A 14,169-nucleotide genomic window follows, 5' to 3' on the forward strand; every position below is an offset into this window, starting at 1 on the left:
ATTTTATGGTACAGCCAATCAGGACGCAGGGCGGGAGTTTCATAGATGTGACATAGCGTAGAAGCGACTGTGACTGTTATCAGCGTCACGGGTTGGCTTCGATGTGAGTGGTTGAAGTAGCACGTCAATAGATGACGGACAAGTGGCTTATTCAGTCATATGCAAGCATTTTTTGATTAGGCCCAGCCTTCTGAAGCAACACTCCAATGGATTGGTCCCAGATGGATGAGTGGAGCTAGGCGGAACGAAATTCATCTGGTGAGAGTCAGGTTACTAAAACATCTAACACTTTATTCCACAAACACACACTCTCTCACTCACTGTAATATTCATGAATCTTCATAGTTAGTTAACAGACAGCTGATGTAATACAAGCACTAAGGTAATATTGTAATGTGATAAATACATTAGAAGTTGTGCAATTATGTTAAGTTATACTTTATTTGTCATGTAGTACTGTAAGGGGGCAGCCGTGGCCCACTGGTTAGCACTCTGGACTTGTAACCGGAGGGTTGCCGGTTCGAGCCCCGACCAGTGGGCTGCGGCTGAAGTGCCCTTGAGCAAGGCACCTAACCACTACTCCCCGAGCGCCGCCATTGTAGCAGGCAGCTCACTGCGCCGGGATTTCACTTATTAAACACACAATTAGTGTGTTTCACTAATTCACGGATCGGGTTAAATGCAGAGACCAAATTTCCCTCACGGGATCAAAAAAGTATATATACTTATACTTATAGTAAATATGTCCTCTGCATTTTAACCCATCCGTGTAGTGTACACATAGTACATGCACACATACACACACACACACACTTGGAGCAGTGAGCTCACTAGGAGCACACACACATACTAGGAGTGCACAAACATACCCGGTGCAGTGGGCAGCTCTTGAACCGGCATCTGGGGAACAAGCTCAAGTGGATGTGGATGTGGGAGAGCACTGTTTAATCACTCCCCTTATACCCACATTTTTCCAGTCAGGATTGAATCAGCCACCCTTAGCTCACAAGTCCAATTCCCTAACCACCCATTTCTGTCATTCATACACTTTGTTAGACGTTCATGGTAGTCACAAGAAATATATTGAATTGTTCATACTTATATTTCTGTCATACCATACAAATCCGTATCTAAATAGGCTTATAAAACACTTGCAATGCCCCTTATTAGCAACCGTTATATGACCAGGAGTTTCTGCATTTGTATTCACCATGTTGTGTGTCCCTGTGAGGGAAGACTATGTGTGACCTCAATTAAATAAATAAGGAGATCATCAACTGTTCCTCAGACGCAGCCCTCAGCATGTTTAGCCGCACTATTCTAAGGCCTTTAATCCTTGTGCCTGGCATTATGGCTTGGGGTGGTGGGACAAAAAGAACAAACACATATTTTTGTGCTCACATCAAACACTGCACTCTTGTGACTTTAACTGAGTTAGGTGGCAGCCCTCGGGGTACAGAGGAGCCACCATGTGCTTTAATCTCTCTAAAGCACAGTGGGAGTTAGGGGTGGGTTCCATGAATAACTGTCTCTCAGCGAAAAATGGCCACTTAGAGCAAATGGCCTTCATTAGAGCATATGAGCTGTCTAAAGCGCTCTGTTTTTGGCAGTTACTGTACAGTTTTTTACGATTGTTTACACACTAAAATAAAAAAATTGCACACAATTTGCAAAATTCTACTCCAAGGAGCAAAACACCTCCACAGATTTGCACAACATTACACACAATATCTGCTTCACCCTTTTTGCAAAACATTACACACAGTGATTTGTAAAACTCTACACACATTTTCACACCTTAGACACAGGTAACGATTGTAAGGTTACTTCCTTGTCATTACAAAGCCCCGGATTGCCAATGACCACACTAATGAACGGATTGGATAATCACATCCACCAGTTGTGGAAGCACACATGTGCTAATAACGCAGCACTCAGGTGTGCTATAAAAGGCAGCAGGTGAGTTTACCTGTCTTCAACAAAAATAAAAAAGGAGCTAGAAGAAGAAGAAGAAGAGTGAGAATAAGAGGAGGAGCTTAAAGAGGAGATGAAGGAGGTATAGTGGAAGAGGAGATGAAGGAGGTAGAGTGGAAGAGGAGATGAAGGAGGTATAGTGGAAGAGGAGAAGGAGGTAGAGGAGATGAAGGAGGTATAGTGGAAGAGGAGATGAAAGAGGTAGAGTGGAAGAGGAGATGAAGGAGGTATAGTGGAAGAGGAGATGAAGGAGGTAGAGGAGATGAAGGAGGTATAGTGGAAGAGGAGAAGGAGGTAGAGGAGGAGGCCCAGGTCTTCCAACGGTGCCTTGCCAATGAAGACATAGCCTGTGATGTGGATGAAATCTTATATGGCCTGATCCAGCCAGACGGAGAGATGATGAATAGTTACAGTATTCTTGTTGCTTTTACTGTAGTTTTTCTTCAGAGTCAAAGTGTATGTACTTCATGCAGTAATTTGTATTTGTCTACAGATTTGATTTGTTTCATTGATTTTATTGTTGGTTGATTACTGTAAGAAATACTGTAAGTATTAAAATAAATACTCAAAATATTCACTCTGCAGCATCAGTGTTGTGCAGTGCTTGGTAAGTTTATAGGCCTATTTGTGTACATTCTCCCTATATCTTAAACTAATCATGAAGAATGTTGTGGGTTTGTCACTATTTTTTGTCATCTAAATTATCCCTTACATAACAATGTCTGGCCAAAAATCTAGCACATGCTATTTCCTAAAATTAGTTTTTTTCACAAATGTGTTTTTTATTTATCACAGCAGTGTATGTTTTGACTGAAGTGTGTCATTTTGCAAACAATCTAGGAATTATGCAAATTGAGTGTGGTGTTTGGATAATTGTGATTATATTTTGAAAAAAAGAACCTGGTTTTCAAAATTGCGTGTAAAGAATTGAAAAATACTGTAAGCCGCCTGCTGACAAAGTGACTTTAGCGACTTCAGGTGGAAAGGCAGAGGTATTTCTCTGAAATATGTCTTGAATGATGGCTGTTCTCATCTGAAGACGACATAGAGAAAATTAAAACATGACTACTGATATTAATTTAACTTTTCACACTAAATTGTGCTAGGCTGGTTTCAAGAAGCACATACCATAACTCTGGTGGAGCCAATAAAAGCAATTTTAACAGATATCCTTTTCATCTGATGCTAAACACTCCCTGAATGGAAAGATCCAACTGTGTTTCAGTTAAGATCAGAAATATGTACAAATTTGCTGGTTTTATATTATCCTATACTGTTTATATACTGTACATAGGCAAGTTACACAGATAAATCCCATTTGAATTGCATTTGCACAGTAAATAAACATAAAGGTACATTATTGTACCTTTATACATACTTTACATATCAACACTACTGTGTATATAATATATAGTTATAATATAATATATAGCATTATATATATAGCATATAATATATAGCATTACTCAAGTTGGATAATGCTACTGTAGGATGAATAATCTTCTCATGTCAGTATGAGATATACTCTCTCTCGCTCCCTCTCTTTCTCTGACACACACGTTTTTATAATATATGAAAATATGATTTTATATTGATCATATTTTGTAAAGAGAATATTCACATTTGACAATAGAAAACCATTATATTCAGTTTTGTTGTGCATTTTGGCTCATTGGGGAAGACTCACAGTGCCCTCCTGTGGAACAGAACCATCCTAGTTATCACACATCTGCACCATGGACCAAAGCCACCATGCTCCTCCCCAAACCAAAACTCTGCTGTGGAGTTTTATAGACCACATATTCAAGGGGTTTCAGTGCCAGACACTATTTTCATGACCCATTTGAGACTCCTCCAGTCTTATTTCTCAGGATGTTAACCTGGTTGATTTTTTTTGGAGACTATGAAAACAAACATGAAAATATCAAGTCTATTCTTGGGATTTGTGTACTATTCCCAACATGGTGTATTCTCTTGGGACAGTTAGTGCGCTCTGTATTTATCTAATGGGTTCTTAGATGTACATGCCAGATGAGTCTGACTAGTATTCTGACTATAGCCTATATGTTAGCACAACACTGATGTTAATACCAGACATTATTTGGTCAGAGATTGGTGCCTCTCAGTAAAAGCTTTGTGCATGCAGAACAAGTGCCTCTATTTAGGCCAAAGACACATGTGTCAATCACAGAGTGGAACTGAAAAACATTGACTCACACAGTGTTATGCTTACAATGCAGTAAAACAGTCTGTGAACTGTTTGGCAACAGGAAACTCAAACAGTGTGCAACCTCTCTCAAGTCTTTAGAGAGGGAAGCTGTGCGCCCAAGATTCTGTTTGTCAAACAATTGAGGACTTGCTGACAGAGCGCATAGAAATCAGATTTTAAGAAATTAGAGCCATTGAATGTTTTTTTAATTATTTTATTCCTTTCTACTTTGTAATGTATGTGCTGCACATATTGTGTGTAAATGTCCCAAAACAGCATGGATATAAATGTAACGTCAGATATTTCCCTTAGTGTGTGTTTTATATTGAACCATTTTTTTACCCAACGCACTTGCTGCCTACTGACGTTGTATGGTTGTGACAGTCTCTATGCATGTGCACAGTCTCTCCGCAAAAATAAATCACACATGTCAATTTGTCTCCATCTCCTACTCCATCCCCTACTCTTGCAACTTTTGTGTGTGTAAATTAGTGTGTGCATGTGTGTGGGGGTGATGGTGTGTGTGTGTGTGTGTGTGTGTGTGTGTGTGTGTGTGTGTGTGTGTGCGTGTGTCTACTTGCCTACATGTGTGTGTTTTTATGTGTGTGTGTGTGTGTGTTCGCTTGTGAGTGGGTGTGTGGGGGTAATGGGGTGTGTGTGTGTGTGTGTGTGTGTGCATGTGCCTGCTTGCCTGCATGTGTGTGTTTTTATGTGTGTAAAAAGCACTTTGAAAATCGTCCAAGCACTTGATAATTGTTCGAGCATTTAGCTAAATTGTGCTATTTTTTGTAAAATAAGAACACAGTTTAGTACAATGAGTGCACTATTTACTGAAAAGAGTGGACAATTTAATAAAATGAGCACACTATGTAGTAGAACGAGTTCACAATTCTGTGAAAAGGGCAGCCATGGCCTACTGGTTAGCGCTTCGGACTTGTAACCGGAGGGTTGCCGGTTCGAACCCCTTGTAGTTTACTTACAAGACGATTTATACAGACAGTATCTTCACGAAGTTTAGCGTTTGCAGCCATCTTGAATTTAGTCACGAGAAGTCGGGCGACGACAAATAATTCAGTGGAAATGCATGGATTCCATTTTCTTCCAGTAGCAGCAACTGGAATTCATGCATTTCCACGGAATTATTTTTGGAATCTGATCCCTTATCATACCTGTTCATTCTTACTCGTCGCTCGACTTATCGTGACTAAATTCAAGATGGCTGCAAACGCTAAACTTCGTGAAGATACTGTCTGTATAAATCGTCTTGTAAGTAAACTACCAGTGCTTTTTCAAAGTTCTCAATGTCTCGTTTCAAATGTCAGGGCCCTCGGAAGTCTACCAATGGAGTGTGGAGATACACTGAGCCTCGTAAATGGTGTAAAACAGTGATTTATTTGCATGGCTAGCCCGATGCCGAAGCACAACCATTGAAAAAGCTGTTGGTAGCATCGGCTAACTAGCGCCAGATTTTGGAGTGCAGGGGACAAGCCGTGATGGGCTATGAGACATACGTTCACACTCGGTATCATGTTTCAACACACTTTAGTTTAATATCACACCGGAATTCTCCTTTAAAATGTCAATTTGGAAGTGGAGGAAACCGCACTCTCTTGTATGTTACTTTTTTTTACTGAAACACACTCAGCACACAGTGAACACACAGTGAGGTGAAGCACACACTAATCCCGGCACAGTGAGTTGCCTGCAACAACAGCCTCGCTTGGGGAGCAGTGAGGGGTTAGGTGCCTTGCTCAAGGGCACTTCAGCCGTGCCTACTGGTCGGGGTTCGAACCGGCCGAAGCGTCCGAAGCACTAACCAGTAGGCCACGGCTGCCCCGATGGGCTTTAGACTGTCATGATAGGGCCCAAAATCTCGAGTGTCATTGCAAAATTTTCTGTGTATCGAGAAAACTTTTACTGTGTGATCGTTTTACCAGATTTACTACCCTTAAAGGTCGGCCATAATAGCCTATACAGTTAATATTAATCATGGCAAGTTCAAAACTAATTTACACTAAGGTCTGCTTTGCAATGTAGTTTGAATGTTAGCACTCATTTGTCAGCCGCTTTGTATAAAAGCATCAGCTAAATTAATTATTTAACCTACATGTAATGTTATGGGAGGTATATGTTTGAATTATGGGATGTGTATGTTCAAATGTAAATTTAATCTACAAAGATATTTTAGTTAACAGTACATCTGGGATAAAAGTCGACTGTGCATGCCAGTAAATTGAATGATTAGGTTGTCTAAACTGGGGGAAATGTGTCCATGAAAACTATCCTCTGATTGTTGAAAAATTAAAGTGTACAGTAGATTCTAAAAGGGAATGTTGTATTCAAGTTATTAAAACTACATTTGAATTATTTTTAGCTCTGTGACCAACGTATGTATGTACAATAAAGGCAAACTAGGAATATTAAATAAAATGTAATTCCTTGAAGGAGATGTATTTTCTTCAGTTTTAATGACTTCCTATAGTATGCATGCTGAAGTTAACTGACATAACACAGATGCCTCAGGTGGTTGCTGATGAAGATCTTATCAATTCTATTTTAAAACTCAATTAAATAAAAGGCCAAGAAAGCATTTCAGAAACATAAACTTGAAAATAGGGAAATACTTCACCTGGAGGGAAAGGAAAAACATGACCTCATCTAAGAGGAAGTCATGTGTCAGGCAAGTTTATTTGTGGCTTTGCTAACTCACATGAAGAAGACACTCTTAACAGACATGGAGAGTCTTACCATGCCTGCTGCCTGCCGTTACATCTGCTTATTCTCCATTGTCTTTCCCCTGCTCATATGTAAGTACTTGTGCTATGATCCTACATTAATTATCCTTCATTTTAAACATACTGTATGTAAAGGTAGTTTATATATCTAATTTAAAATATAGGCCTATTACACAACATGACCATGATAATTCTCTTTAATTTACAGATTTAAGTACTGGCACTACAGTATATGGCACTGTAGGAGAGAATATCACCCTTCCATGCTACTACAATTCACAGTATCATGGCCTAATAAGTATATGCTGGGGAACAGGCGATATACCAAATATGGGATGTAATAACAACATTCTGACAACTGATGGGCATAAAGTAATTTCTAGAGTATCTGACAGATACAGATTAATGGGCAATTTAACAACAGGGAATGTTTCTCTGACTATCTATGATTCAATTCAATTTGATTCTGGACAATACTTCTGCCGCATACACATTCCTGGATGGTTTAATGATGAAAAGTATTTGATCCGCCTTCTCATCAGAAAAAGTAAGAACTCTATAAAATTCCAAAACACTAAATTCTCGATTTTGATACATTTTCATGAATAATTGTTTTACATTTTGTTTTCCAAGTAATTTCAATTGAACTGTAATTGGGTATTGTTGTTTGATTTATTTGTACTCAATCAAAACAACACAATTGCAAATGTATTGATATTACCTGAAATACACAAATAAATTACATGACTTTTTAATGCTATGAGATATAGCATTTTGGAACCAAACTCTTCAAATGTACACTACCAATCAATGTTTTCCACGAGAATATTAGTAGAGGTAATACAACAGATGTAACAATTGACCCAGTGCTGTTTTAGACAATTAATGAAATATCTTCTCTTCAGCACCTAATCCATCATTTCAAAGCATGACATCAGAATCCTCTATCACCGAATCTCACACCAAAGGTAATGGCCCTACTTCACTGATGACCAAATGCCCTTCAAGATTGTTCTTTACTGAAAATAACTTGGCCTCTTGAGGAACAACAGAGTGATGACAGAATGTAGATTATAAAGAATGTATGTGCCATATTGTGTAGAGGACAGTTCTTCAAAGTTATTTTCAGTATTTTCAGTTAATTTCAAGTTTTTCTTCCTTCCTGTATTTAAAGATCACCAGTGCACCATCCTAACTGAACCAACTGACACACCACTACAGTACAGTGAAATTGTGAGTAAATCAATAAATACAAGAATAAATAAACAAATGAATTAATGTGATAACTGAAATGATTCATTACACATACTTGCTTTTCATTATATTTGTAGGAAGGACAAAGGGTTTCTCATCACCCAGGAGTACTAGTGGCTGTGGTCTTGTTGGTTGTTGTGGTGGTGGTGGTTGTTACTGTGGTGGCTATATTTCTGATGAGTGAGTTTACAGTAACTTTTCATTGTTTTACTGTTCAAAACACACACTGATGCTAAATGTCCTTCTGTAGAAATTACAGAATTGTACAAAACTGAATTGAAAACTCTACTTTTATAGGAACTCGATGGAGAAAAATGGATCCGAATGTTCAGATGTAAGTTTATTTTTTAATAACATATACAGTACATGCTCCAAAAATGTCTTGGTGTGACTTGTAAAAACAAAACGTCCTTATTTGTGCTGATATTGTGCCAATTACAGTAACCCTTAAAAGAGCTAATAAAAGCTCATTCCACTTTTTTTTCGGACAGAAACCAGGCCTCTGACCCCTCAGTAATCTACAGCAACACTGGAAGCAGTCTGGGACTCTTCTCCAGGGAAATGGCAATAGAGAATGTCTATCAACTGGATGACTCAGATGTCTATGAGCCATGCCTCTAAGACAAGTTGGCAACATAATCAAAGAAGATGTGTTTTAAATATGTCAATCATATATGTACGCTTTAGACTAATTTTGCCATAATGTTGTGCCACTTTCTAAGAATGTAAGTAGGCTACATTATGATAACACTATCTGACATCTATCATTTAGTGTCTTTTGTGGGTTCCACCTCTGGGAAAAAAAATCTGGAATTTTGTTGAAATTATTCACCAAAAGCTAATCTTTCCTTCAAACAACACAACTTGTGGTTCACATTCACATAATTTCACAATGGACAACAACATGCAAAACATAGTTTCCGATATATGGGCAGGTTCAACCCTAATTTTGGGTAATTTTCCATGCCATAGTTATATGTGTAAAAAGGTTAACAAGCATAACACAGCAATGGGAGGAAAGAATTGTATTCTTTCCTCCCAAAATCTACCTGTCATTGAGTATAGCATACTTGTCCAGAGGTGATAAATTGCAACACAGAGGTGATATCTTTTATGGATAAGGAGTGATTGCTGATTAAAGAATTCTGCAAAGGAGTTTCACACACAGATATTATAGATGTATAATTATGCAAACAATATATGATAGCTGTGAACAGATTTTTCCCAATTTGTTCAACTCAGTTAATCCAACAGACTTTGTAGTCTTTCTGAGTTATCTTAACTTAAATGTTCTGAAAAAAGGTGTTTAAAAATATCAGAACAGAAACCAATGAAAAAATGGTAGCACATGCAAGAGATGACTTCTACATTACATTACATTACATTACATTTGGCTGACGCATTTTTAGCCAAAGCGACTAACAACATGGTAAACAGTTTAAGTTTTAGAGCAATTCTCAACAATTTTAGGACAATTTAAAAACATTAGAGTACAGTAAGAATAAGTGCATCAGTGAGTGCTGTTTTTAACAGTTACTTGTCGGTTTAAGACGGCTGGTGAGTGCTAGGATCAGTAAGACTTGTTGTAAGTGTTGCTATGAGAGGAGATGTTCTCTAAAGAGCTGGGTCTTCAGGAGTTTTTTGAAAATGGAGAAGGATGTCCCTGCCCTTGTAGGAACTGGCAGTGTGTTCCACCAACGAGGAACAACAGATGAGAAAAGTTTGATTGGCTTGAGCGCATCGGGTGGTAGAGCTAGACGTCCGCTCGGCCTGAGGAGCGCAGCGGTCTGGAGGTAGTGTATGTATGAGGGCATTCAAGTAGGTGGGAGCAGAACCGGAGACTACTTTGTAGGCAAGCGTTAGAGCCTTGAATTTGATGCGGGCCGCCATAGGTAGCCAGTGTAGCTGGATGAGCAGCGGGGTAACATGTGCCCTTTTGGGTTGGTTGTAGACCAGGTGCGCCGCCGCGTTCTGGATCATCTGAAGTGGTTTCACTGCACAGGCTGGGAGACCTTCTACTATGCCAAAAGATGAAAATGAAGATAAAGTGGATTACAATTTAATACAAAATGTATCTTAGCAATTGAAAACTGTAATACTTTATGGATGATGAAAATGCAAAGGCCTGAAGAAATCCATCATGAAGAAAATATTCACTTCATGCTCCATGTTTAGTTTATTTTCATAGTAAAATAAATCTAGGTTGTCCTTATATAACAGACTGTTAATGTTTCAAGTGTGGTATGATATGCTAGTTTTTTAAAACACTTTTGAGTCCTCATGACTTGAAAGGGTAGCATTGTATCAAGCCTACAGTATCAAACTGGTAAACCTCTGACCTTAGTGCAGATTACATAGAGCAGTGTTTCCCAAACTTTCAGGGGCGTGGCTACATGGTGGCCAGGGGGGGCCATCGCCACCATTGGTCAAAGCTTGGCCACCCTGCTGCCCCCTCCAGCTCCGTTCAGTGAAAAGTAAAAGAAACAAAAAAAACGATAGCTGCTGTTTTCGATTTTAGTACGATAAAGCAGGGACTGAACCAATTACTGCACTACACAATCTACAACCATTGGCCCAGTCAGGAAGTCGTTCTGATCAAATCGTGAGTAGTGCAGCAGCAGTAGCGGGACAATTCAAAGTAGCCATCTGTTAAAAACACTTGACAGTAGACTACTACTTAACTTCCGTAACAACAGGTGAGTCGATGATGAGTTGGAACATTAATGTTAATAAGATGTTAGAATGTGTCACGAATCATAGCAAAGTGAGCTGCGTTGGGCTGTCCTTGTTAGGTAGGCTAAATTCTGGGTTATAAAACAGACGTGACAGCAAAATAATAATTTCATATAGCTCGGCTTACCCCAAAATAACTGAGTTGTGGTGGCAAAGCATGTTCCAATGCTATTATGTGTTTCTCTGGCTGTTCATAATACAGTTTTGAGATCCTAACAAATTCCTGCATGACATCCAATTCAAGGCTCACATTGCATCACAATTTGTTCGACAAAGACACAACTTTTTGCCTTTACTTTGTTCATGGCAATGCAGTAAAAAGTTGTTGTAGAGAATCATCATGAGTGCACACACGGGCTAACATGCAAACTCGGGTCAAGTCAGGTCAGATCAGTTCGTCTCACAGATATGGAGCGCAGAAAGGTCATTTTTCATCACTAAATTAAAATTAAATTAAATTTCATCACTAAATTAAAACTACATTTATTTCTGTAAGACACACACCACATGTTTGTAAATTTCTCAGCCCCAAAGTCCCCCTCTACCATGGTTCTTATATTGCCAAATTCAGTACAGTCTGGCCTACACAAAAGTAATGTCCAGCTTGCAGCTTGCTGTGGTGAGATACATTTCAAAATGTAAGAATTTTATAATACGCTTTTTGTCTTTGTATTATTTCAAAATCAAAATCAATTTCAAATATCAAGTATTGATATATGAAATGGTGGCAGTGTGTGTTTTGTATTAACAGATGTTTTTTTTTTACTTTTTGCAATTGTCAAGGTTCTCCTTTAGCTGATCATTAAAAACGACATACAGTATATCATACAGTGGCGCATTGCATTCACATCACAAAAAAAAAAAAAAATCAGGTTATCTCATAATTATGAGATGATTCTCATAATTATGATAGTATCTCATAATTATGACATATTATCTCATATTTACGAGATAATTATCTCGTAATTACGAGATAGCCTAATTATGATTTATGACACATTTTCAATTTTGCCCCCACCTGTGTGTGGCAATGGCATGGTCTAGCTATTAGAGAAGATAGACAACAGCTTCCCAAGAGCAGTCTGAAGCTGAAGTTCCTTTCAAACCTTTACTTAGGATTCACTGTTAAACTAAGCAGACCAATAGAGTACATATCAGTTATTTCCTTCAATGTTTTGTTTAAGAGCAATCATGTAGACTAACATTTCAAGTTACAGAATAGAAACTAATGTGTTAGCTTATGGCTAATGTACAGTATATGAGAAATCCCATAGAGATGCTAACGGTTAGCATAATCAATAAAAGTAGATATTTAGAGCCAACTTAAGTCCATTTACGAAGGGGTTACATAAGAAGAGTTTTTTGTTTACAACTGACTATTTTCTCTCAATAATTCTGTTTAACTCATCAATGCCACTTGAACGAGTAGCCTAGCTGCACAAAATAAACAATAGGCGTGCATGTGACAACGTGGATGGAGGTAGCCCTATGCGTAGTAGTACACCTACTAGTTAGGACTGTCAATGTGCAACATTGTATTGCCTTTGGGCAAAGAGTAGCCTATCGAAGCTTCTATACTCTTTGCTTTGGGGTTGTTGGTGATTTGACAGACTTATTTTTCATAGCACTTAAAGACATGTTAATCTCTCAAAGTACGAAAGTCATTCAAAGCAGGAAATCAGTAGGAAATATGTGCTTGCTTTTATTGAAAGGCTGTTTAGATCCTCAGCACGGATCCTATCCTTATCTCATAATTACGAGATCATTTTCTCGTAATTATGAGATAGTTATCTCGTAATTACGAGATAATTATCTCGTAATTATGAGATACTATGTCATAATTATGAGATACTATCTTGTAATTATGAGATAATTATCTCATAATTATGAGATACACGTGATTATTTTTTTTTGTGATGTGAATGCAATGCGCCACCGTAATATCATGTATATAATCACAATATAATTACATACCAAACTAGATGTACCGCATAGCGGTACAAAATATGACCGCCGCTCAGTCCTGTACATCCGTTCCGCGAAAATAAATCACACTTCAATTTGTCTCCATATTTTACTCCATCCCCCACTCTTGAAACTTTTGTGTATGCTTGTTTGGCATGCCTGATTGTGTGTGTGCGGCTGCACAGAAAGTAGCCTACTGGTGCTGAAAAGGTGAATTGATTGTAGAACAGCCAAAGATGTAGCATTGTTATAAAACCTTTAAAATCTCTAAACAATCACAAGTAGGGCAGTTCATCACAGTTCATCCATTGCAACTGGATTGATGAAAGGTCACTTACACCTGTAGGCTACATTGTATTTGGGAAAAGCAAAAGGTATCAGCATAATGTTATTTATTTATTTATTTATAAACAAAAACATCTCTGTCAGTTCCATGCCGTTTTCAACAGCTATCAAAAACAAAGGTCATTTTTGGATGGATGGATTTTTTGTGAATGTTTCTTCTTCTACATAAGATTTTAGTCATCTTTAGTTCATGTAATACTTTATTGTCAATGCACAAATTAAGTAACAGTAGTCTGAAACGAAATGCTCTTTTACATCTAACCAGTGGTAAAAATAACTGACATGTCCAAATGGGCCTTGATGAAATGCGTCACTAGACTGTTCATACACATTTTAAAGGGCCAAAGTTGAAGAGCTGTTGTCCGTTATTGTTCGTGCAAATATAGGCTGATTCATGTTCCCTTGCATTGTGTAACTGAGGTCCATGGCTAGTCTGGCTTTTTACCAGACCAAGCTCAATCTTTTAAGAAATCAAAAAATAAATAGCGGGCAGATCAGGCTGGGTTCACCCAGCCTAGTCCATAGGCACCCGATATTGATTAATTTTACGATTGAGATTTCCACGCTCTGGCTATTCTAAATGCAAAAATGCATCAGGGAGTTATGACAAAACTGTAACTAACAAACTAGATCCTAATAGAAAGCTTGTTAGCTTCCCTAAGCTACAGGTAGGCGTATAAGGTAGGCCTATTTACAACATAAATTGTCAATAGGCTATGCTGGCGACACAAATAAAATCTCCTTTGGAAACCAATGGCTTACGCCTCACAGTATCAAGCGGACTTAAACTGCCAAATCGTGGCGAAAAGTTGTAAGAAAATTCACGCAGCTCCACGAGTCAAGGAAAGCGCGAATGAAGTAGCCACTTCTAAATGGGACCCACTACACAGTAGCTTAAGGTGTGTTGCTAAAGCAGCCATAATGAAATGAAGGTGTCATTGTTTGGATACTTCA

General features: G+C 38.3%; 1 protein-coding gene across 1 annotated transcript; it reads left to right on the forward strand.

Annotated features, from left to right (window-relative positions):
- Positions 1 to 6,905: 6,905 nt before the first annotated feature.
- LOC125290986 (hepatitis A virus cellular receptor 1 homolog) lies at positions 6,906 to 9,423 on the forward strand. Its single transcript, XM_048237473.1, has 7 exons — positions 6,906 to 6,990; positions 7,127 to 7,465; positions 7,824 to 7,886; positions 8,093 to 8,151; positions 8,250 to 8,352; positions 8,470 to 8,506; positions 8,664 to 9,423. Exons 1-7 carry the CDS (start codon positions 6,918 to 6,920, stop codon positions 8,791 to 8,793), a joined length of 804 nt encoding a protein of 267 aa, XP_048093430.1. The 5' UTR covers positions 6,906 to 6,917; the 3' UTR covers positions 8,794 to 9,423.
- The last annotated feature ends 4,746 nt before the right edge of the window (positions 9,424 to 14,169 follow it).

Source organism: Alosa alosa, chromosome 2 (assembly GCF_017589495.1).
Source record: "Alosa alosa isolate M-15738 ecotype Scorff River chromosome 2, AALO_Geno_1.1, whole genome shotgun sequence".
NCBI classification, from domain to species: Eukaryota; Metazoa; Chordata; class Actinopteri; order Clupeiformes; family Clupeidae; genus Alosa; species Alosa alosa.

Coding starts and splice junctions, on each gene's coding strand:
- LOC125290986 (XM_048237473.1), top strand. CDS start 6,918: ATGGAGAGTCTTACCATGCCTGCTGCCTGCCGTTACATCTGCTTATTC. Junction 7,887..8,092: donor CACCGAATCTCACACCAAAG/GTAATGGCCCTA, acceptor CTGTATTTAAAG/ATCACCAGTGCACCATCCTA. Junction 8,353..8,469: donor GGTGGCTATATTTCTGATGA/GTGAGTTTACAG, acceptor CTACTTTTATAG/GAACTCGATGGAGAAAAATG.